This window comes from Caenorhabditis briggsae (genome assembly GCF_000004555.2).
Source record: "Caenorhabditis briggsae complete genome, chrX, whole genome shotgun sequence".
Classification (NCBI taxonomy): domain Eukaryota; kingdom Metazoa; phylum Nematoda; class Chromadorea; order Rhabditida; family Rhabditidae; genus Caenorhabditis; species Caenorhabditis briggsae.
In genome coordinates, this window is record NC_013491.2 from 15,468,258 (window position 1) to 15,493,344 (window position 25,087).

General features: G+C 36.8%; 7 protein-coding genes across 7 annotated transcripts; 2 read left to right on the forward strand and 5 right to left on the reverse strand.

Moving 5' to 3' along the window:
* Positions 1-1,970: 1,970 nt before the first annotated feature.
* Positions 1,971-2,463, reverse strand: CBG27941 (the record flags this gene model as incomplete). The annotated part of the gene is made up of 2 exons (XM_045240228.1): positions 1,971-2,217; positions 2,294-2,463. The coding sequence occupies 2 exons, from the start codon at positions 2,461-2,463 to the stop codon at positions 1,971-1,973; spliced, it is 417 nt and encodes a 138-aa protein (XP_045099673.1).
* Positions 2,464-2,791: 328 nt separating this feature from the next.
* Positions 2,792-3,541, reverse strand: CBG27942 (the record flags this gene model as incomplete). The annotated part of the gene is made up of 2 exons (XM_045240229.1): positions 2,792-2,987; positions 3,363-3,541. The coding sequence occupies 2 exons, from the start codon at positions 3,539-3,541 to the stop codon at positions 2,792-2,794; spliced, it is 375 nt and encodes a 124-aa protein (XP_045099674.1).
* A 629-nt stretch (positions 3,542-4,170) lies between these two features.
* CBG27943 lies at positions 4,171-5,538 on the reverse strand (the record flags this gene model as incomplete). The annotated part of the gene is made up of 6 exons (XM_045240230.1): positions 4,171-4,322; positions 4,345-4,539; positions 4,586-4,735; positions 4,783-4,965; positions 5,292-5,336; positions 5,382-5,538. The coding sequence occupies 6 exons, from the start codon at positions 5,536-5,538 to the stop codon at positions 4,171-4,173; spliced, it is 882 nt and encodes a 293-aa protein (XP_045099675.1).
* A 5,301-nt stretch (positions 5,539-10,839) lies between these two features.
* Cbr-nfya-1 lies at positions 10,840-15,088 on the reverse strand (the record flags this gene model as incomplete). The annotated part of the gene is made up of 9 exons (XM_045240231.1): positions 10,840-11,194; positions 11,869-12,010; positions 13,230-13,520; positions 13,568-13,664; positions 13,712-13,798; positions 14,006-14,067; positions 14,122-14,208; positions 14,259-14,637; positions 14,894-15,088. 9 exons carry the CDS (start codon positions 15,086-15,088, stop codon positions 10,840-10,842), a joined length of 1,695 nt encoding a protein of 564 aa, XP_045095719.1.
* Positions 15,089-18,384: 3,296 nt separating this feature from the next.
* Positions 18,385-19,658, reverse strand: CBG27944 (the record flags this gene model as incomplete). Its single annotated transcript, XM_045240232.1, has 2 exons — positions 18,385-18,458; positions 19,484-19,658. The coding sequence occupies 2 exons, from the start codon at positions 19,656-19,658 to the stop codon at positions 18,385-18,387; spliced, it is 249 nt and encodes an 82-aa protein (XP_045099676.1).
* A 3,994-nt stretch (positions 19,659-23,652) lies between these two features.
* Positions 23,653-23,916, forward strand: CBG27945 (the record flags this gene model as incomplete). Its single annotated transcript, XM_045240233.1, has 2 exons — positions 23,653-23,739; positions 23,836-23,916. 2 exons carry the CDS (start codon positions 23,653-23,655, stop codon positions 23,914-23,916), a joined length of 168 nt encoding a protein of 55 aa, XP_045099677.1.
* A 366-nt stretch (positions 23,917-24,282) lies between these two features.
* CBG27946 lies at positions 24,283-24,392 on the forward strand (the record flags this gene model as incomplete). Its single annotated transcript, XM_045240234.1, has 2 exons — positions 24,283-24,290; positions 24,344-24,392. 2 exons carry the CDS (start codon positions 24,283-24,285, stop codon positions 24,390-24,392), a joined length of 57 nt encoding a protein of 18 aa, XP_045099678.1.
* Between the last annotated feature and the right edge of the window lie 695 nt (positions 24,393-25,087).

The following is a 25,087-nucleotide window of genomic DNA, read 5'->3' on the forward strand; positions in this document are numbered from 1 at the left end:
AAAAATTCAACTGTACTCTTCATTTTGCTATTTTCAGATTTCATCGTCCGACGCAACCGTACCATCTATTTAGAAGCCGACCTCCAGAAACTAATTATGTATGCCACTACCTGTTTCGATATGAAATCTATGCATATCACTTTTTTTCTTCCCTAAAACCCATGCCCCCCCCCCTTATTCTCAACTTGTCATTTGCATCTCATTTTTTCTCTCTATTTTTCTGAATATAATTTTCTGAAGCATTTGTTACAAGTTTTCAAAGCACTTTTTCAATAAATCTACTCGAGAAAACTGTTTGTGTGATGGTTTTTTTTGGATCGTTCTTTCGATAGTTATATTTTTATCCAAGACTATTCTTATCTTTTTGTTCAAAACGATTTTCTCATTTTAGGTGACACCATCTGTTGATCAGGCAGGTCTCAGATAGCCGACGTGTGCTGTTGGTTTACAGCGTCTCAGTGCAACAGTGGCCTTCCCTCCTGTATGTATCGATCGATGAATGATGTACACGAAGGGTCCTTTTGCCATTGACTGTGTCCTCTGCCAACGATCTTCTTGCCATGGACTGTTCTGCCTGCCAACGGTTCTCTTTCCACGAACTATGTTCTTTGCCAACCAACGGTCTTCTTACCACGGACATTGCCTTTCTCCATCGATCTTTTCGGCACAAACGATCCTCTCTACCAATCGTCTTCTTTTCACGGACGGTGCTTTCTACCAACGATCTTATAGCCACGGACGGCCCTCTCAACCAACGGTCTTCTAACGGATCCTCTGACCTCGATTCCTGGGAAAAATCCTTCAATAGTTCTGTTTAATGGTGAGCTTTTTCACAATTTTTCTGCTTTCAGAATTCATGAAAAGGAAAAATATATTCTAATTCATCTCAGTTATCTTCATTCAAAAACTTCTGTTCAGCAGAGCACGTTTGCTCTCCACTACCTTTCCTCGATTAAAAATTAATCTAATTTAGACGTTTCTCCCCTGAAAACTCCCAAAATTTTGTTAACAATTGCAATCAATTATGATCTCACTTCGACTATCTACCTTTTGAACACAATAATTGCATTTTCAGAGCGTCCCATGCGTCATGAAACCCAGAAACAAGTGAGAACGATTGATTCACGAAAATGGACCGAATCAGTCAACGAAATTGAATATTGTGACTGGAACTACGGTTAGCACAACGAAAAACTCATAATACTTGTCCGCAAAGATTTTTCAGCATAAAATCCAATGTCGTGCAGTGGTTATTGTTGCACTCGTTGTCAAAAATACGGGCTGTGCTCTCTGCCAACATTTTTTTGGCCCCTGATGGTCCTCTCTATCAAAGGTCTTCCTGCCACAGATGGTGTTTTCTGCCAACTATCTTCTCGCCGCGGCCGGTCATCTGTGCCAACGGGAATCTGTGCGTTTTTAAAGATCAGACGAAGGAGAACATCTTCAGAGTGAATTTGAACGATTCTTTCTGAAAATTGCAGAATCGCTGGCTGTAAATCTAAATAAATACTGAAAAAAAGAAAAAAAACAGAAGGAGTTGCACATGTGCCGTACTGAACACCTTGAATCTAATATACGTTGAATGGTATGGTGATGCGGAAGAGAAATGACAACATGGACTGTCGGGAATAGTAAAGTTGGTGAGTCTTTGGATTTCATTATTTCAGATGAAGACGGGTGGAATTTTGGGATGATTGAAACGATGGAGATGGCCTTCTGCTTGTATTTCGAATAAGATCTTGAGAATTACGGCTCTAGAAACACAATCGACTCCCTCGGACAGTGGAAATCTCTTAACGTCAGCTCAAATCTGTCTTATTTTATGGGAAAAAAGCATTTATTGGTCAATTGGGCCAACTGAAGAAATTATTGAATATTTCACGAATTTTTTTGAAAGAACATCAAATGATTAGGGAAAAAATTAGAAAAGAAAAATGACAAGAAAACAGAAAAAGATGAAACTGACAAATTCAAAGGAAGGATTCTCCCAACTCTTGATGGTTACCGTGTGGAAACTCGTCGTCATCGTCCGCAGTTTTTACAACGACATACTTGGTGCCATCGATTTCGAGAACTTCATAGTCGACATTGTCGATGGATTCCGTGATCTTCTTCTCGTTTTTCCAGTTGAGGATCCAGAATGAGAATGGAGAAAAGAGGAAGGTGCTGATTGCCCCGACGGCGATTTTGAAGATCCTGCTGGTTTGACAGGTTTTGCTGAAAGATAACTTGTTGAGGTTTTGAATGACTTTCTATCTGGCTATGAGTTTACTGTAAGAAGAAAAATACTTACTCGGCGGTTGTGTCGATCCCAGACGCTTTTTCCTGATTCTCCACAGAAATGACGATCTTGACATAATCAGCATTCTTGAGAACGTTTTCCAAAGTGTCGGCGCCCACAGAGACTCCTTGGATCATTAGGATAACAGCTCCGACAAGTGTCAGTAGATGGAGAATCCGCATGATGTTATAGGTTATGATTTCACCAGTAGACTGACCCGAATGACCAATAATTTTATTTCAGAATGTTTTTGTTTTGCATTGCAAGAGAGAAAGATTCAGAGAAAAAAGTGAATGATGAAAGTGGGAGGAGCCTGCTGAATGAGTCACTAGAACTGTTTTTCAAAAATTCCTGGAATCAAAATTTCGAATAAAAGGAGAAATGAAAAAGCGAGGGAGATATGAAAATGAAACTGGGGTGATGAATGGGAAAATAACACAAAAAAGACAGACTTGACGAACATATCGGGATAGTATCAGTCGGAATAATGAAAAAAAGGGAAATTGCAGTTTAGTCAAGAGTCTGGCGGATTTCGTGGGCAATCTCTTGAAGTTCCTCGCTAGTATAGTTGTTGTGGTCTTCCCCGGTGAAATCCAGAAGAACATATGTCCCCGTGCTGGTCTTCAGAACACAACATCCGTCAGCGATAAACTTCTCGTTCTTGTTCTTTTTCACGTAGCGACGGAGAGCAAGTGGGACAAGGATACTGAAGGCCAAACTAGCGAAAACGATATTGATAATGTCTAGATCACCGCAATTTTTTCTGAAAAAAGAAGCATATACCGCAAAATCTGTATTAGGAACGCCCTTGTGATAAAAGGTCCCCCCCCCCCCTAGTCAGGCTTGGAAACAAAGAAGATAGCCTGTAATAGAAGGGACGCTTTCAAAATTTTGAAAATTTTGGTGATATTTACAGATTTCAATAAATTTTGAGCGAGAATTCACCAATTTTCTGATTAAAATTTTTGGAAAAAACTGAAAAATAGAAGTGGCCCTCTCTTATTGAAGGGCTCCTGTAATAGAAGGTCCTTCCGGAGATACCTAGTCAAAATTTCAAGTAATAGCGCTTGGGATAACTTACGGGGTTCTTTTGGTTTCTTGGGCTGATTCCTTGGATTTTACAAGTTTGAACGTCATCTCTTTCGAAGTCTCAGAATCCATACTGCCTTCTTGCAGATAGTCGCGTTTACCGAAGATGTTCGTAGCGAGAATAGCAACGAGAGCAACAAAGACAACAGAAAATACAAGTAAAATTCGCATTCTAGAAAGTCCAAATGACAGGAATAGCTCAATTTTTTCCAGATTGCTGCTTTTCGGATTTCGAAAGATAGAGAAACAGGGAAAACAAAAGAAGATAAAAGTGGGAGGAGACAATATGCATATGACAGTATTTATATGAGTCACTGAAATTGTTTTCATTTGTTTTCGAAACATTCATTCATTAAAAAAAAAGAGATTTGTCATAACAATTTATCAAAAAAATAATGAGTTATGTAATACCATATCCCTTCAAAAAATCATGAAAAGCTAAACAAAAATTCGGGGCTTTTGAATCGTATTAAAAATAGAAAAAAAGTTAGGAAACACACAAAAACATAGGCAATGAAAAATTAAAACAAGGATAAAATGCTTGCAGATGCTATGCAGAACGCCACCCCTTCACTTCGAGCTTAATTATCTCGGTTGCTTTGAGCGATATCAAAAATTAGTCAACTGATAAAATGATTTTGATATAATGACAAACATTTTACCAGTTGACAAATTTTTCAATATCGGCTATATGAACCGAGATAATTGAGCACAAAGTGTAATGCTGGGGTGGTGTTCTGGTAGAGGGAAGCGGTTAATGATGATGACATCCAGAAGCGTGTTACCAACGATGATCAGATTCATTGAGCTGTAATGTTCAAGATCTTAGAAAATGCTCTCAACACTTGATCATTACTTGGAAGTTGACCAGATAAATCTGCTACAGTTGGTACTCCATCCAAAGTCATAATATCAACAAATGCATCTTCTGAAATGGATGATACTGAACTTTCTCGTGTTAGATTTTAACCTACCATCATAGTCAGAATCGCTGTCAACATCATCTTCTTCATCCGATTCGATTTCATCTTCACTATCGCTATCAGGTTCGATTTCAAACGGAACTTCAAACCGGGCATCGTTCAGAATAGCATTCCAAACATCCATTGTGATTTCCACCTTTGGGGCTGGTTTCTTCTCGTATCTCAAAATTTCCTCGATTCTATGAGCTGCAAAACCAGTTATGTCATCGTGCATTATGATTGATGAACTCACTATACTTCTTTTTTACCTGAAATTCTTGAAGGCCTGATGCCTTGGATTCTCCTCTAAAACTCGGAGGAGCACTTGCAGGTCTGACTTTGTATGTTCCCGCTGCGGTCACACTGTGTGCCGTCTGAAGTGGTACTGCAGCATTTTCATTGTCTGAAAATTCAGAATGCATCAAGTGAGCGATAATAAGTCAAGATTACCCCTGTTTTCGGTTGGTTCGTTCATATGAATATCATTTGGATCTAGCTCAACTTTGATTTCCTTTGTTAGGAGGTTTTCTTCCACAATAGGTTGCTCGACCATCACTTGGTGTTCGTCATCTCCGTCGGATTGCTCTTGTCCTCGTAGGTTTCCTAACTCTTCTTCTCTATTCGAAGCATTTTCTGCAATTGATGAAATATTGTTTAAGAAGTTCTAACTTAACAGACTTTTCAAAAAACACTCCTTGGCAATTTCTGGATTGGCGCGATAAAATTCTTGTAGTTTGATGTGAGTAAGCTGACCGAAACTCCAAAGTGGCTCAACGGTAACGTCACCAGCTCCCCACAAGGTTGTGAACCAGTATTTACCGTTTTCTACCTTCATTTCAATCACTTTGTCAACCTGGTTGATAGACAGAAGATTATGAACTACGACATTGTGTCACTCACGAAGTGTTCCTCGTAAGCCTGGTTTTTTCTCCGTTTTCCGTTTTGAAGATTTTTCTTACCATTTTCTGCCTTTCCTTCATGATGTCCTTTACGCCAGCAGTATTCTAGAATGAAAAAAAAATAAACGGAAAATTCAGAACTTAACATACTTTCAAAGAAACATTCTTTGGCGATGCTCTCATTTGTTTGATAGAATTCCTGTAGTTTGACATGAGACAGTTTTCTTAAACTGGACATTGGCTCAACTGTGGTTTCTCCAGTTTCCCATAAAACGTCAAAATAGAAATTTCCGTCTTCTACCTTCATTGCCAGAATTTTGTCAATCTATTTGAGATATAAAAATGTAGTTAGAGGTTACAAAATGTCGTCACTTACAGGCCATACTTCTCTGGGCAATTTTGTTTTTTGGGCTGCACTCTTTTTCTTATTCTTTGCTAACTTCTGAGTTGGGCACGATGTGTCTAGACGAACGATTTTTGAAGTGTGTCTACGTGGGCGAGAGCGATTGTCATTGCCGTTTGAGTTGGTTCGCTTTCTCTAAATAATAGACAACATTTAAAAAAAAGCGAAAACATGAATTTCAATAGTTACTTCAAATTTATGTCTTCTGCTATTGGACTACAGTATTCTCCCAAATAGAAGCCGGCTCAAATCGTCCACTTTAAAACAATGTATCTTGGTTTCTGTGAATAATATCAAACATTTATCAACTGATAAGTTATTTGTTAATATCACCAACATTTTATCAATTAACAAACCTTTGTTACCTCTAAGTTGACGGTTATATTTAAGTGTTTACGGTAATTTTTGTGGAAGATACCAAACATTTGTCTTTTGATAAAATATTAGTGGTATTATCATGAACATTTTATTAGTCTACGGTTTTTTTTTATTTTTCACAGAAATCGAGATAATAGAGCTCGAAGTTGACGGTTCCTGTGGTCAATACGATATGTATCTGCTGGTAAGGGCGTTTTGTTGCCGTTAGTGGTGGGGACCCCGTTGCCTCCACAACGACCCAACGTTAAGAAGCCATTCTTCCCAGAAAGCAATTATCTCACTGTAAATAACCCGTGTCAATCTCAGCGACCCAAAAATAAATTTATCCCTCAGGTGTCAGAATTTCAGAATTTTCAAAGACAAAACATTATTTCATAGGCTTTAAAAATTCAGAAGGCTCTAAAAGTTCGTTTACGTTTATTTTTCCGACAGTTTTTGTGGTTATTTAAAGAAGCACAGTTATACTTGATTACATGTGTCTGGATAAAAAATACAAGTTATAAGCTCACCTTCTCGTTAACCATTAGACTGATCGAACTCGAATGCTACTAAAGCGATAACAGAAAGACCCACTTGTTTGAAGGATTCAGAAAAAATACTCGCTGAACCTGAAAATTTCATTTGTAGTAAACGTTGAACAAAACAAGTTACTAAAAACAGTTATATACAGTAGGCGTATATTAAATGCTCAACAGCGACAGATTGGGAATATTGCACATGCGAATAATTATTGAATATATATAAAGCTGGAGCAGCTTCGGTTTGCGTATATATTTCTAAGAAGAGAACAATTGAATGACGATTAGAACGCGTAGCGGTTGCTGATGGAAACGAGGAAGAGACATTCATCTCGGGAAAAAAAGTCATTGTTATGAGAAATAAGTATATATGTGAAGCAACAATCTAAAGTACCCCATTGAAAATGATAAAGATGGAACAAATGTTTCTTGGGCGAGACCAGTGAAATAATTGAATGAGGTATTTTTCATTGAGAGATACGGGAGTAGTGAGAGATATTGGGTTTTTGAAAGGACGCCAGTTTCAATACTTGTGTGATAAAAAAACCACCAACTGTTCTTCTCTCATTCTTCAGGGTTCATCGAGGATATCTCTCGAAACATCTCTGATGTCGATTCTCAAAATACACTTTAATACACTCGGAGGGTTCCAAACATTACGTTTCAATATTAATCGTTTAGTTATGGAATGCACAGGGCGTCGAAAGAGAAAATGTGCAAATCGATCAGATTTTTAAAAATTACTGACGACTGGCCAAACGAATCAAGAACGTGCAACTTATAAAAGTTATGGTTATATACAAAAATTTTATCAGCAGACGCATTTTGATGCTTGCTTCAAAAATTAAGATAGTGGAGCTTAAGGTGAGGGAAGTATAAGATGGCGTTCTATTGCAGCAAAGTATGAAATTTTGGCTGGCAGGGTACTCGGCTGCGACTGTTGTCTTTTGGGCGCAGGTTGGCCAGATTCCGCTAGGGATTTTTCCAGAAGGTGCTCAAACGGCGCTCAAAAGGTAGCAAAAGCCAAAGCTGACAGGGTTTGCCTTAGATTCTACCTTCGCCTTGGGTTCGTCCAAATGACGACAGTCGCAGCTGAGTATTTATGGATTTCGATCGTATGGATTTAGAGATGCCTCAATAAATATCAATTTTGTTTTTTTTTTCTATTTTCCAGAGCAAATTTTTTAAAGTTAAGGCTAACATCAAGTTTATTAAAAATGCACTTCTTCGACAAGTCTCGTCACATCAAAATCCGAATTTTGAGAGAAAAAAGGATACTTCTAATTTTCAATATGTGTGTTCATTTGCAATAATTCGCTGTCACGAAAAGGGTTTTTTTCAATTTCCGCTGAAAACTATACAAAAATAAATTATCAAATGTGTTATTAAGAATTTTTCACGACTTGAGATGTCAGAATTTTGGATTCCATGTTCCGGATTTTAGAGTTGTTCTTTTCCAAATAGAGTTTTTTTTTGTTATAAAATTGCTTTAATTTATCTCATACCACTATTACTCTGAGGCCGTATTCATGAAATTTACTTTTGTAAATCATTTACTCTTAAAAAATCAACTGAAAAATTTACCAAAAGCCATCCTGCACCACCTCATCCTGCACCACCTCATCCTGTTCAATCTTTTTCGAATTATAAAGCTACTCTTTTGAAATACAATACACTAGACGTCGTCTTTTTCGATTTCCGCAAAGCTTTCGACCAGGTACATCATCAACTTCTCATCCAGAAACTTGCTAGCTTTGGAGTCCCTAAATCTTACGTAGCTTGGTTCTTCTCGTTTCTCTCTGGTCGAACGTTCTCTGTCAAAATCTATGATTTTATTGGACCCCTGCCTCTGTCATTCCCTCTGGTGTTCCTCAAGGATCAGTCTCCGGTCCCTTACTATTTCTCATATTCATCAATGATCTGCTCTTAGAACTTGAACAAATCCCCTCTCTTCACCTTGCCGCCTTTGCTGATGATATCAAATTGTATTCTCATGACCCAATCGCCCTTCAAACTGGTATCAACATGGTTGTAAATTGAGCTACCGCCAACCATCTCCCTCTTGCCCACTCTAAAACTGCCCTTCTTCGCTTAGGTTCCCATAATTCTTCACATCCTCTCAATATTGCGGGTGTCAGTCACACTTACTCCCTCCTCCTCCGTCCGGGACTTGGGACTCATTACTGATTCCTCTCTCAAATTCTCTGCTCACATCAACAAAATCACTTCTTTAGCTCTTCTCCGTTCCAAACAACTCTTAAAGTCATTTAGATCTAAGCCTCCAGAATTCTAGATTCATCTTTTCAAATGTTATGTTCTCCCGATTCTTGAATATTTTTCTGTAGTTTATTCCCCTCCGCCTTCTTCTCGCCTTGCTCTAAAACTAGAATCTCCCTTAAGATTTTCTCTAAGTGTATTTGCCAGCGTTGTAATTTCCAGTACAGTTCCTATTCTGATCGTCTCTCTATCCTCAATATGTTCTCCATTCGACATCGAAGGCTAAAAGCTCAACTAATTCTTCTCTATAAATTTTTAAATGACTCCGCCTACTTTCCTAACCTTAATGCACATGTCAAATATTCCTCCTCCCCTCGTCGCCCTATGAACTTAATTATTGTTCAGCCCTACTCCTCTGACTATTTTTCTTCAATTGTTCCCCTGTGGAACGCCATCACTTCCCAAGTTACCCGATTTCTCCTACCTTCCGAGTTTGAATCCTTAATTTCTTCCAGTATTACCCGTTATTGATATATTCGCTCTTTATTTTTCCTTTTCTACCGATTACATCTTTCCTGTGTCAAATATCTAAATTATCCCGTTTCCCCTCCCCTACTCAGATCGGCCTCGTGAGGGGCATTTTTTCTGAGTCTTTCATGTCCTGCCCTCTAATGTTTTATTACACCTGATCAATAAACAAATTAAATTAAAATTAAAAGGTAAATGGAAGCGTGGAAATGTATTGAAAATATTTTACCTTTCTGTAAATCATTTTCCTGTTTTTGAGTTAGGAAAATGAATTCGACCTAAATTTTCTCAATTACTATAAACTGAAAAGTGCTAATTTTTTGACACAGTACTCTAAAATTCAAGCTTTCCTCGTTCATGCCATTTGTATGAAAATCGTAGTTTTTGAGTTGGATAGCAACAACATTCGGCTTCAAAGTTAGATAATATTGCTTTTCTAATACTATTTTATCAATACATAACTTTTTTTGGAATGAGAACTTTCCAAAAATTGGGTCTAAACATCCAACTAAAGTAGTATCCCAATTTACTGAAAAGTGGAGTATTTACCAAAAAGCAAATGATTTTTTTTTCAATTTTCACGTTTTTCAGTAGATTTTTGAAGGGTAAATGATTTACAAAAGTAAATGTTCATGAATACGGCCTCTAATTTTAAGTCTCATTCTATCCCTTTCGAGCATCTAAGAGAAACCTCATGAAGAAATTTGAATAGACTCAATCTCAGAGTCTTCTTCTTGTTAATAGGCCCGCAATGTGACACCAGCGGAGACCTCTCAAAATGAGATGATATGTCTTTTCATCTCACTGGTAAATATTCTCCTACTTGCCTTGCTTGACTCACTATGCTTGCGTTGCACACGCTTGCCAATATACCTAAATTTGTTTATTGAATTGGTTGACTAGTCAGTCAACTCTCCCTCATCATTTACCTCCTTTTCCATTTTCCATTTAGCTTCGTTTTTCTCAGTTTTTCTGGTAATTTCGTTTGCAAATTATGTTTAGTGTTCCAGAAAACCCAGAAATGTTCTGAATAATTCTCTGATTTTATCTCTCTTAACTAAGCTCTGAGGTCTACAACTTTTATTGATTTTTTGATGGGAACAATGCCAGTTAAACGAGTTGGATTTGATTTTAGTGCTCATGATAATTGCAAAAAGGTAAATACAGGAAACCATTTTTTTTAAAGTAAAACTGGAAGAGCCACGTTAAAAAATTTTCGAGAGAAAAGTGAAAGATAGTATGGGGTAAGTGCAGATGACCGAAAAAATTAGGTGATTTCGGGAAAAATGATAACATGACAATTTGAGTGCAATATATGTATATGTTTGAGTAATTATGAGATTTTGGGTGCCATAGAAAAAAATTATTGTTGTGTATTGTAAAGTTTGTAATAGTGTGATACCAATCATCCAAGTTTCTGGCCATGGTTAGAAAAATAAAAATTTCAATTTTGATATTGATCTCTCTAAGCTTTGAAAGAAAAATTTTCTATTCGCAAGGAAAGTCTGGGTTTAAGTCAAATACTTAAAAATTGGTATCGTACTAGATAAGAATTTTACAAAAATTATAAATTTGTGAAGCTTTGTCCATCAGCACCAGTAAGATCCACACCGACTTCTGTATTGTCCTGATAGTGAAGTGTATCAGCTTCATATTGTTCATGGTGGGTGTAGTCATCGTACGAGTTCATCGGAGCATTCATGTAGTTTTGTTGATGATCGATCATTTGTGTTTCGTAAATACCAGTAGATGTCGATGGAATGTTTGGATCCATCATCATTGTTTGATTGTGAGAGTCGTGGTGGATGATTTGATGAGTTGTTGTTGTTTGACCGCCATTGTGAATCATTTGAACGGTGTTCTGCATATTGGCACTAGTGGTTGGAACACTTCGGATTGTGTAGTCATTGCATTTGTATCTGAAAAATGGTAATCATTGAGAGTTAGCTATTAAAACTGTTTAACTGATTTTTTTGAAAATTTTCACACCTGAGCAGAAGGTCTTTGTAAAAAAAAATTCGAAAACGCCGCTTTTTCGATAAATTGTCAAAAAAAATCGAGCAAAAATAAAAAAAACCTTATCAGAAAATATTTTCAAGAAATTTCTTGAAGAATAAGTTTCGAAATTTTTGGAAAAAAGTCACAATGCGGAATTTTGGTTTCCAACATTTTTTCCATCTTTTTCTTGTCAAATTGAGTAACTGACACCTAAAAATCTGATAGCGACCGCTTCTTTTGATCTTCAAAGCGGCAAAAATAAAATTCCAGGTTCAAATTGTTCCGACTGTGAGGTAATGAATCAACACAAGATCCACTCGGCTTTTGTGTTCATATTTTTCTCTAGAATTTCTTCGAAAAATTTTCAGCGGAATTTTTTGAGAATTTTTTCGAAAATCGGGTCGAATGGAAACACTACACCTGAGTGAGTATGGTTTTTTGTAGCCCCTTACTCTTCTGAGAAAATTTTCAACCACTTCGACCAATCTGATGGTTTTTTCAAATTGAGATTTTCAGAAGTTGAGATGTTTTGAATGATCACGGACTCATTCTCTAATCTATGAGTTATTTTCAGAAAATTCGATCAAAAACTTACACAGGCGCCATTCCTCCAGGTCCAGCAGCAATTGGAGCCAACTTTGGAAGCAATCGTCGATCGATCGGGCGTATGTGACTAGTTGTACTCACTTCGTCGTCATCTTCATCGTCGTCGTCGTCTTCTCCACCTCGACCAGCCACTGAAAAATGTGAATGTTGGTGTTTTTTGTTTTTTTTGCAGCGTATTCAGCGATGCCAGACATGTTTTATTCGCGGAGGTGAAAAACAAAAAATGAAATCTTCATGAACGTTGCTCTAAAAATTCACGAATGCCGAGTTTTTCTAATCAAAATGCAACACGGTATCAAATTGTAAGATTGAATTTTCACTCACAAAACTATAAAATCTTTAAACATGTGCTGTCGGATATTTCTGTGTTTTCAGTTTTTAAAAATCATTTTTTTTGCGCCGGATTCAGATTTGTTCAAATCTGAAATTTTTCCCAGTCTGAAATTTTTCCCGTTCGATTTTTCAGATTACCGTATTCTAATTGCAAAATATTTGTTTCCACTTTTTTTCGATTTTCTGCAGATTCGATAAAATTAAATTTGTAATGAAGCCAAAAGAATTCCAGCATAACATTAAGATGGGCTTGTTTTTATATTTTTGCATGAAGATTTTGAAATTCATTATAAATAGGGTGATGAAAAAATTTTTAAGGAGATAAAATCTCTGGTTGATACTATTTCTAACTTCACTGGAAGGACTTGCCTTAATTTAAAATTTTTTTTCTCTTAAATTCTGATTTTTAAAGTTGATCCTTTTCTATCATTCAAACTCATTAGCCAAACGTAGCTACTCTTATTGTTTTGGGCTTTCTCTCTTTCTTGGCTCCCATCCCGCTTCGGTGTTCTCTCATACGAATATGTACAACAACAATAACAAATTTGTTCTCACACGCATGTTTCACAAACACGCGCACCTCCAATTAAGAAATCACTCATTCCCCTCACCATGAAAATCTAGTTCATTAGTTAATGCGTTCTAATTCGTATTACAAACGATTTCTGCCCAGAAAGCAGATCGAACGTACGAAGTATAACTACCGACAATACACCTCTCACAGATAGGGTCACCGTCGTTTGTAAAAACGAATGTTTGAGCATAGTCTCTTTCTCACCCCGTGTTATGAATTCCCTCTTTGTATGTTTGTGACCCCAGGTGTACAAATCGATCATTGTTGGCCTTGAACTGGCATTTGGAGTGGAACGCGACGGACCCGCATGGGAACGCGACGTTTTGCGAGAACACACAAAAAAACAGGCTAGGTTCGTTTGTACAAATCCGCTCACGTGAACGCTCTTTTATTAATTCATTTTTTACTAGCCGATGAAGTCAGATTTGAAATCAAACACTTACTGAGAGCATTATCAAATCTTCCATCAATTCCTCGCTTCCGGTTCAAAGCATGTCGATGGCGACTCTCATGAAGATACTTCTGTCGTGAAAGTGGCAATCTTCCCGATGCTTCCAGTCTTTGCCTCATTTCTCTTCTTCTCACAATCCGATGGTACTGTTTTGGATTGACAAGAATAGGACTATATTCATCAGCTTCATCGTCGTAGTCGACTGATTCGTCGAATTCGGATACATATTCTTCTTGTTGCTCATCATCATCCGCGGTCTCGATGGTTGGCATACCACCACCAGCTGAAAATAGTTCCATGAAACCTTTTGTGAATAGTGTTAATGCTTACGAAGAGACAAAGTTGTGATTTCAGCCTTTGATGTATCTGCTCTGAATGTTCTCGCTAGTTCTTCTGGGTCAACGTTTAATGTAGTTGGGAGCATTTCCTAGAAATATTATATTTGGAAGCTGTGAGTAGTAGGAAAGATATTACCCTGACATCCTGTTCCGTGGCATTTATTGGCATTGGGACGAGTAGCGTACGAGGAATGCCATCCACAACCCATTGGTATTGGAACAACTGCAAAATTAGGTTGTGATGACTCATGGTTTTTGTTTTAATTGTGTTAAGGCCCAAGAGATATGATTCAAGGAGAGCAGGAACCGTTTTGCGGGTTTTTTGATAACATTGGTCCCACAAGTTCTACTTAACAAAGGATTTATTTATGCTGAAAACTTTGAAAATGTATTTCTTCATGTCTAACTTTCTAAAAAGAAAAAAACTTACTTTGCAATTTGTTGGGAGTTCTATCGTGTTAGAGTTATCTGCTTCTTGGCTGTTTCCGGAAGCTGGAAGTAAAATTATTTCATGCTCTAATTTTATGAATGAATTATTTTCGATACCTGAGTTATGTGCAACGTCTGTTGAACTACTCGGCACATTATCGGACACCGTATACGCTTTTTTGAAAACCGGTTCATTGGTAAAACCTGAAAAGAGAATTGTTGGTTCAAGAGACAGCCACCTTAAAACAGCTTACTTGTATTTGAATAGCTGGAAGGAGTACTAGTATCAACCTGCGAAAATTGGGGATTAACTGTTGGTGTAGAAATTGGAGTAGTGTACGCAGTGGAAACTGAAGTTGAAACAGGAGACGACGTTGAAGAAAACTGATCATCGTATTGCGTGGAAGTCGGTTCAGCTTGAAATGGTTCTTCCGGAGGAGGGTGAGGGAAAAGATGTTCCGCAGGAAGCGCATATTGTGGTCCATCGTCATCATCCTCATCCTCCTCCTGGTATACTGTAGCTGGTGCGTATAAAATTGGTCGTGGTAATTGATATTGTTGACGAATCGGTTCTTTTCGTATAGGTGGTACTGTCACGGGCGGAGGGGCTTGCTGTCGTATAGGTGGTCGGACCTGAAAAGTTTTTTGTATGATTATACATTTTTCTGAACTGGATTCTCGAATTCTTTAAGTGTATAGAGATTTCAGCTAATTTTCTTATACACGAGTTCTGATTTCACAAAAATTTAAAAAAGTGTTCATATTTTTTAGTTAAATGTTTTTTTTTCAAATTTTCTGTTCGATTTTCCCTTTGCATAAAAAGGGTTTAGAGACCGTCCAACCTACAAGGTCAGCGCTTTACAACTTCAGCACACAACGAAAAACTTACTGTATGTTTCAAATATTCCGGATTGGTAAAAACTCCTCTATTTACAAGTGATAAACTTTTCGGTGTTGAGGCTTGTTTCATTTCAGCTGGAGTCGTTTTCCGAAACGTAAACATTGATGGAGGTATGGGTTTCCTATCATGATTGGTAATTGTTGCCGTTCGCGGCGCTGGGCCACGCGACAAACTTCCATTCATTTGAAGGCTTAGTTAACCTGGAATAAAACACATTTAATGAAGAAATTATATTGATAAATCGGTGATTATGAAAAAAAAAGTAAAGAGGGGTGGCGAAACAGGCATGAAAAAGAAAGAACTGATGGGTAGGTTACTGATTGGGAAAACAAATAATGGGAATTAGAAACTGATAAACGTTTTGTTCATACCTATTAATACCTCTTAAAAACTAAGAAAATTCTATTAAAAAATTGTTGACTATTTACGAAAATTTCGAAAAAATTAATGAAAAAAAATTCCAAAAATTGTAAAATTGTAATTGGGCACCGATCCTTAGCCATTTTGTATCAAATTAAAGCTTTGTTTTCTCTGATCCAACGTCTGTGGAACTTGTAGTTGTGCCGACAACTACGCTGTCAGAACCTCCGACCAAAAAGTCCCTCTGTCTTGTCTAACGTTTCTTCGTGGCCTGTTCACTATTCTTGTCCCTCTGTCGGAGGTCTCCCTTCTGCCACCATCTCTCGCGTCTTTTCCTCTTCAAACCACCACTATTGACCAAGGCCTAACATTGAGAAAAAGAGAGAAATGAACGCAAAGAGAATCAGACGAGAAGAGGGAAACCTCATAATGACAGAATAGAATGAATGGAAGGCCCCCAGCATCGAGGCAGGAGGCGAGTGTTCCGTGCGGATGTCTCTCCTCCGCAAATTACTTTGTGTCGGGTTGATCGGGTTTGGTTCCGAGACGACTGAGGAGAGGACATATGCCGTTGTTTGGAAGAAATTGGGTACAAGACAGCTGGTGGAGGCAATCTGCCTGCTTCTGGAGTTAATTAAAAACAATAAACAAAAAAGACATCTAACCACACGAGTCGGCCTAGATTAAAGCTTAGTAAAACTTATTTAATTTGAGTTCAGAATAAAAATAAAAACTCACAGATCTGGGCCAAATGAAAGCACAAAAATTGAGGTCTGGTATTTATTTATTTATTTATTTATTCACCGAAGGGTATGATACTTCTGACACGGGAAGATTAGAATAATTGGTATTACAATTCAACAAAGGGTTGGATGAAAATAACGGGGGAAGCGGGAAAACGGGTTGTTAGTATTTATTGCAATTCAAAACAAGAAAATGATTTAGATCACAGTTTGACAGTATGTATTTAAATGTCAATGTCGAAAGCTTAAACGGGAAAACTTTATTCGGCACTGAGTTTCAGCATTTTACAACTCTATTAGAGAGTATTTTTGAAGACATTTTTGTAGAGTTTTTTGTGAGAGATCGTAAATAGTAATCATCGTGATGGTATTAAAACAAAGCTATTGAAACTCGATACGAAAACATAAACTTTGCAAAGTTGTAGGAACCATGAGAGTAAAATAAACAACTAAAACGATTGCCAATGTTAATGCAATAAACAGAGTACCGAGTTCGAAGGGGGTCCCTCTAACCTTCCAACAAATATTAAACCTTCTTTTCAGGTGACTCAGAAAGTGCTGAATGCCGCCTTAATAAAAACATTGAGTGAATACTATTCTAAGATTTGGCTACTGTCTAACTTCATTGGTTGAATTGTGAAAATATGCTGCTAACTCAAAACACGGCTAGAAATTCTAAGTTCTTCAGGTGAGAAAACTTTGAGAAAATATTTATGGTTGACCTTAAGATTGTTTCAAAATCTTATCGGAGATTTGAATTTTATCAGTTTCCGCACAAGTTATTGCTCAGTCTGTTTACCGGAGGTCACATCGGCTGCCCCTTCTTATTCTATTGGCATTTCTTTTTTTTTATGTTTGCACCGAATTAATTCATTCGTTAACAGACTATGGGTCGACATATTTTCTTTTCAAAAAGACATCGTTTCCGCCATCCATCAATTGGTCCACAAAGATGCCATCTCATCACCTTCTCGTGATTATTACACCGGAAAATGACAACTTCGATTGTAAGAATCCGGTTTGCCACATCGTCGCCTTGGTTTTATCGTTCGAACCTCATGAGAATGGGAGAAGAAAAAAACGAAATTGAAAGATAGAACACAGCGATAAAAAGTACAGCAAAATTACTGTTTGACAGATATCACGTAATTTGTCATTATGAAAAGAAACTAAACTCGGCTTTAGAAAAAAAACCAGCCACGGAGAAACAATAGAAAATATCATTTCTGCACTATAAAAATGAGAAGGAAATTTCAAAATTTCCTTAATTAGAACAATAACTCACGGAAAGTTGGATGAAAGATCTTGGAAATTATTGGAGGTGTAGGAATTTTTAGAAAAAGGATACAAAAGGAAAACAAATGAAAAATATGAATGGAAAAACGGAAAAAATTAATCGAAAATCTGTGTAAAAGAAAAATCTTGAGCCCCACAAAAAATTAAAACCGAGCGGCTTTAAAAAAAACAAACGACATCAAAAAATTAGATTTGACAATAGTTAAAGATGATCAAATTTTTAATACCATCTTTCTGCGGAATTTTGTGGAAAGCCTTTTCACGTTTTGCAGAAGTCCAAGATGTTTTCCAAGCTTCCTGCTGTGAATGGAACATCTTTCGTTAAGTTTGCCAATTTTCTGGATTCAAATTCTGCACTATCACCACAGCTTTTTCAGAAAACTAAAAACGTTACGTCGAGTATGAAGCAGAAAAAGGAAAACCTACAGTAAACATTTAAAAATAATACCATGTCGCTTAATTTTCCAAGAAATGTTCGGGAAAATGTTCTATTATTTGAAGCTTGATCTATCCCAACAAATATGTTTTTTTTTTCAAATAATCTAAACTTCTAAGCAGAAAAAAATAGACTAACTGAATAGGTTCAGAACGACGACTTATGTTGAATGTAATACATTTAGAGTGTCTGAATAAACTCTTAGTACTTGTCCGTTTTGGACTAATGCCTTTACGCGGTCTATAATTTTGGTAAATGATTTTCTCGAACTGTTGTGAGCTGTAGACATTTTATACGATGGAATTCAATTAGTGAGATGTTTAAAGTGATTTTTTACTGATTCCGGAAAACTTGTCAAATTTTCTAGCCGAAAGGGATCCGTTCAGAAGAGAAGGTTCTCTGCTGAACGTCGTCTCCTTTAGGCAAATTCCAGAAAATAGCACCTGAATACTGTCAAAACGTCTCGCTGAAGTAAAAACAGTTTTTTTTTCTCAAACGACAGTTGTATTATTGAATAAATGAAAAATTCGAAAGAACAGAAAATTCGGCTTGTAAGCGCAAAAAATAATTAAACAGATGTTTTTGAATATAAATAACTAAATAAAGAGATTGATTCAATTGTAGTGTGGTTTCCGATGATGCTGTCATAGGTCTATAGAATTTGGAGCGTTTCCAGTTCCGGACGTTGATGGGAATGGCCCCGCGACGCAGATCACATCTGTAAGTGAAATTGTTTTATCACAGAATAACATTTAAGCATTACTTTGATAATTTTTTGCGTACTTGATAAAAACCTTGGTTTTTCCGACCAGGTATTCCCAGCCGGATGTGCTTTTTAACACAATTCCAAAAGTGCTGTAATTTTTTTGTTTCCAAAGTTAAAACGAATTAGACGAGGGGAACTATTACTGGAAAAACCGGGGCGAGTCGAACTAAATAATCCATACTTGTAACGGACCGGGCGGGGCCGGGCCGAGCGGGGCCGGGCCGGGTCGGGCTTTTTCCGGAATTTCGGAGGCCCGGCGGGCCCGTCATCACTAGTTTTTTAATTTTTTAAAAACACATAAGGGGGGACCCTTATGTGATTTTTTTTCGACCAAATTTTTTTTCGAGTTTTTGCGATCTTTTTTGATTAGACAAACAAACAATACAAAAAAAACGATAAAAAAATGGAAAAAATTATACTAAGAGCTCAAAATTTGGCTCAAAAATACAGAATTTTTAACACCGGGCCTTCCGGCCGGGCCCGGGCCTTGAAAATTTCCTCAGGCCCGGGCCGGGCTGGAATTTTACAAGTATGAAATAATCTACTATTTTCAGAAGTTTGTAGCTTGGGTGTCAAGTTTCAGATCCCATGAAAAATTTTTGAGGGCTCAAAACAAGCCTAGATTGAAAATTTTGCTTTTACGGAAGTTTTTGACAATTTCTAGTTTTTCATATGATTGCCGATTTCTGAAAGACATTTATTTTTTCCGTTTTGGGTACAAAAACGGGCCAAAAAGGATGTCTTTCAGAAATCGGCAAATAGCTGAAAATCTAGGAATTTTTGAAAATTTGGTAAATGCGAGATATGCATTTCAGGTCTGTTTTGCATTATTCAGTTCTTTTTCAGTGATCGAAAGCTTGACAGCCAAGCTCCAGGTTTCTGAATATAGTCGAAATAGCCGAAAATCAAATGCAAATAATGTTTTTGTATATCTAACTGATCGGTACTGTATAAAAATTTGTTTTTTACACACTTACCGTCGTCATACATTGCTTTGTGCTTTGCTTCCTTCTTCTCTTTTGCTTTCTCGGCATTGATGCGTTCAGCCTGGACCCGCTTAAAAAACTCTGTCCACTTCTCGTCGTCTCTCTTCTCGTAGATCCTGTGGGGATACTGCAAGTGCGCCGCATCGTAGTACGTCTTTTCGTACATACATAACTGCTGAAAGTTTAGAAAACTCAAAAATGTCCTAATAAGTTTCAAACATACCCACGAGTATACTAGTGGCGTCGTAGCGACGACCTTTTCGTCCCCTCGAAGTCTTGGTCTTTGACCATCGGCTGCAATTGAAGAGGTTGAATAATTTTTTAAAAAAATTTTTGTAATATACCTTCGACTTCGACCTGTGGAAGCTTTGGAGCCTTTGACTTCGACTTCTCTTTCTTTTGTTTTTTCGGTTTATATTGTTGGTTCATGTTTGCTCACGATTCAGTAGGGTTAAAGCCTGGAATATAGCTAAAATATAACAAAATTGTGAATGTGAAAGAAGGAGAAGAAAAAAAGGAGAAAGATAATACATAACAAATATGATTTGTTGGAACTGTGGGAGCCGGTGACACCCGGTGTATAGGTACTATGCATTGTTATGATAATTTTAATTATTTTCTGTAAATCATGTGAGGGATTGATGGAAAAAAGATATTGCGTAAAAAATGTGGGGCTGAAAAAAAAGGGATTACTGTAGCTACTGTAGAAATCTGAAAATGTTTAGAATCATGATTTTAACTCGCAAAAAATACAATTTACTTTTAAACAATCGAGAAGCGAAGAGGTAGTTGCAAGCTTTACATATTTAAAAGTTTTCCTCTGAAAAATATGGATGAAAATGATATATGTTGTTTCTAAGAAAATTAAAAAATGAGTGAATAAGCTGGGTTCTCCGAGTGAGTAAGCTGGGGTTTCCGAAATTCGAAAAAAAAGTGTGATGTACTTTGTTTTTCTTTGAAATTTTAGTAAAATTTTCCGAAACTTTTGAGCAAGTGTAGACAAAACGTTTAGAGTGAAATCTAGGAAAAAAGTGAAAATTATAGGGTCCCTCTAATTGAAGGGTTTCTTGTGCTCAAAAAGCCCTCTGAAGCTGCCCTAGAACAAGAAAAACGCGGATTATTCTAGTTCAGTTTCTACAGTAAGTAAGAAACATTCTTATGAACGAATAAAATTGAGTCTATTTTTCTGTCTGTCCGCACGATTTTGAAGAATCTTAAAAATTACTATAATCTTCAGTGACTTTTAGAGAAAGGGAAATTTAAAAAATGAGGATCAGAGCGATGAAAGCGCTCCAGCCAGTGTAGCTTAACTAATCTACGAAAAATGATTTTTTTTTCTTCTTATTGTGTTTTTTTTTGTAAATTTTACGAATAACAAAAAGAGAGCTCCAATAATTTCATCTAATCAGGCAATGATCGGAGCATGTCACAAGGGACGAAAACAACTAGACAAGAGTGACTGTTTCTAATGATGGAAATTTGGATAACACGACTAATAGGAAAGTATAAAAATCGAAGAAGTCATTCTTTTCAGAATTACTATTTCTGAATCTGTATTCTAATTTTCATACAAAAAAGGTGAGCAGAGCACTAGAAAAAGAAGAAGAATCTCACTATTATTCACCTCTTCCCCTATTGAGATGAATGAGGAGGAATGATAAAAAGGTATGCTACTCGCAATGTACACAATGAGGGAGGGATCCAGGTAGAAGTTCTTACGTTTCATTGCTTGAGATTCTATGAATTTTTAATCATTTATTTGGGTGTTTATGGGATTTTTATTGGCCAATGTAGATTTTATGATCATTAAAAAAATTCGCGGGTTACTGTAGAAAATTTTTTTGAAAATATGTAAAATACTAAGAACGGTCTCCTACTTCCGAAAAATTCAATGAAAGAATACCTTGAAAGCGGCAACAAAAGTTCATCAAGTAAAAACTGGGATTTTATACACATTTTTCGGGTCGCTATCAAACAAACTGATTACATGAATCCCATTCCATTACTTAAAACAAATGTTGAGAAACTGTAGATTGCTAGCAAACAAGCAGTTTTTGATGAGATTGATGAGGTCATTACTAAGGTGGTAATGAAAGTGTGGGAATCTTCAGTCGGTAATTGAGATATTTTCAAGGATGGGATTCACTTGTAAATTTATTGATACCATTATCCTTGTCTGAGAAAAAAGATTGAAGATCTCGTTTACCTTTTTAAGACACAAGAGAAAACTACCGTATTCTTTGAGCCTATTTTAAACTTTTTTTTTTTTTTTCTTTTTTTTTTTCCTTGGTCTACCGATTTTTCGAGGACATTTTATTTTTAAAATGTAAACCTGAAAAAATCCAATTGTGAAAATCATTGAAAAAAAGAATAACGACCGTCAAAAACTTGAGCAAATAGAAAATAATATTTAAAATAGATTCAAAAATACGGTTTTGCTCTTGATACCAAAAATTTGAATATTTAAATTTTTGAAATTCATGAAATTTTGAGAATAAATATAAGTAAAAAAGTTTCTGATTAAATTTGGAGGTCTTGATGAACTGAAATTTCAATAGGGTTCCGGAATATTCCAAATACATGAAGTAAACCATTCCTTTTCTTTCTTAAGACTCATTTTGGTTCCTGTTCCTAAGACCAAAACTTTGACTTTGTGAAATTGAGTTGTGGTGTCCGTTTGAAGTCTCACAGTTTTTAATTCCTTTGGAGGGTTCCAGGAAAAACCCTCCAGAAAAAAACCCTCCAAATCGAGAGGGGTCCTATCCTTATTAAACGCACGTATTGTCAAAATTTTTAAAATTTCCCGTAGATTTCACGGATTCTTTTTAGGGCTTTAGAGAACTTGTTTCAAAACAACTTCTCCAGTGGCCTTTTTTTGAAAATGAATATTCTGCAACTTATTTCGGTGTGACATTGCCCACTGAATTTCATGGTGTGCCGTGAAAAGACGTGCCTTACAAAAACAACAAGACCCGATAATGATGCACTTGCACACTAAACTTTCTATTTACGTGCGATTGGTTCATATGTTCCCTCAACTTTCAGGTCGTTTTCTGATCCTCACGATTTTAAACTTCGTCTACAAGTCAGAAGGACATGTTTCTTCTAGTTCATGACATGAAACAAACCCTATCACTCAGATTGTTTTCTATTTAACCCAATCTATCAATTTCATTTTTTTCACCTAATTTTTTCTACTTTGACTTCAACAACAAAGTGTCACGCTTTGCTGATCAGTTCCTGAACTGTCGACGGCATGTCAGTTTGAGAAAGTTCTGAATTGATATGACACTTTTAGAGTTTTATCGGTCTGATGCAGCTACGCTGTTCTTCATTTCCCTCCTACCTCGCCACAGTTTCAATTTGATAGAACATGCTACTCTGCCCCTTGAAAATTGTTTATCATGATTTGTTCTCCAATATTGAATTGAAATTCTATTTTCTACTTTCCCATTTTCCATTCGATAGACGGACCGGAGCAAAAATAACACAGCAAACGTTTTCTAGCGTCACCATCAGCACGGCGTCCTTCTTCTTCTTCTTCTTGGTCTTCTTCTTCTTCCTCTTCTTAGTCTGTATTCTCTAGGCAACAATCTTATTTTTGCCAATTCTTGTTGATGAAACAGTTTGTGTGCTGTTGAATCATCATTTTCTCCCCGCTCGCTCCCCTCTTTCATGATGCTCTTTTCTTCATTCTTTGGACAAAACGAACTACAAAGAAACCATCCATGGTTTGATTTGATTCATTCATGCCATTCATAATATTTTCCTGTCTCTCACTTTTCCCTTTTGCTATGCTGTCTGGCCAGCGTTTCCAAATTTTGCCCAAATTTTTTCAGGTGCTGGTGTCAGAAGTACTTCAGTTTTGATTTGCTTTTCGGTGAGCACAACATTTCTCGCTAGACACTATAATGATAACTTTGCCTGCCAAAAATTGCAAGTTTTTTTAGAAAGTCACACACCACCTTTGTAGTGTTTCGACCTTTTGTCTTAACTTTCACTTTTTTCTCTCCTTATCGCTAGACATCTTTTCTGTTCCTCTTTTTTATATTCGGGGAATTAACTACTATATTCACGTGATCATCACTTGCCCATCTTTCAATAATCGAACTTCTCCTCTCTATTCAAATGTCATCCACTCTCAAAAATTTCAGCCAATCATGATGCTCGCTCAACCAAAGAGCGCCGGAGATTTCAATGAGAGGCGTTTCATTCTCTTGCTCAACGATTTGACCGAAGGAAGAAATGTAAACAGCAAAATTGTTCTTTTCGGAATACAGATAATTTTTTCTTTTCAGGTTCGATATGTGTCGTTGAAAGTATACTGGCATAAAATGTTTAAGACACTGAACAATTGGCCAGACGCCATCGTCTCATTGAGAAGGTCATTGCTTGTCGACGCAATGCTTACTTCGAACAAATAATTGACATTATCATTCGAAAAAATCAAAAAGTCGCAAGAACCGATGTGGTTCGAAAGGTCCGATTTGCTGAGAGAAAGAAACCTGTAATTTAACAGAGTTCATTAATAAAAAATCCATATAATATTCCAGCATATTTCGGGGCTTCCAGCTCCAATTGCTTGCTTTGAATCTACCAAAATGTTGGCATATCCTCGTTTTCCCTTGAAAGGTGGACCAGGCATCAGGCACAGTCTACATTCACCATTCAAAATCGTCGGAAGATTCAACCCATTTGCACGCCCACCACTAACGCCCCAAATCCACGTTCCAGAAGCGTTGCGCAAGAATCCATATCTTCAGAATCTCTATATAAAATTGTTTCAGAACATGCTGCGGTGAGTTTAAATACGTCCGAAATTCTGATTATACCGAGCTAAATAAGTTTCAGCTCGAGAAAATTGATAATCCAACCGTGGACCAAGTTCTGGATGAGATGATGCTTCTAAATGGGCCATTCCATTGTGGTTAAACATTGCGGCTAATAACATACTTTTACCTTTTTTTTTCTTTTTGTAATATTTGCCCTATAATCATCAAATATTTATTGTAATCCGTTCATTTCCACCTGTTATTTTGTGAAAGTTAAGGTTTTTACTTGTTGTCCAGTCTCCTTACCAAATTTCCCCAATCCGACCACACTGACCTACTTTTTCTAGTCCCCCTAACCCTGAAAGATACTCTCCCATTCAGTTTTAACAATACTTATAGTTCTCATGACAGTTTTTTAAACAATGCATTTTTATTCATATAAAACAATAAAGCTGGGACGAAATCTTGGTATACGGTACTTGTCTGTTGAGCAAAAAATTGAGAATCATCCAAAGTACAACGGAATGAAAACAAAATCCAAAGAGGAACCAGAGAGAAGAGCAAGGGGAGATAAAAATTAATAAATGTAATGATGATCAAACTGCATCAAAATGATGAGGTAGGAATTTCGTGACGTTTGAATAGCTTAGATTTTGAGCAACATAGACTTTGAGAGATGAAAAATATAAAAAACACAAAGAGACGGAGATGCATAGGAAAACAGAGAGAAGGGAACGATATAACAATGTACAATACAATGAAAACAGAAACTTAAGGACAGAAAGAACTCAAAAAAGGAAATTGGGTAGGGGGGGGGGGGGTG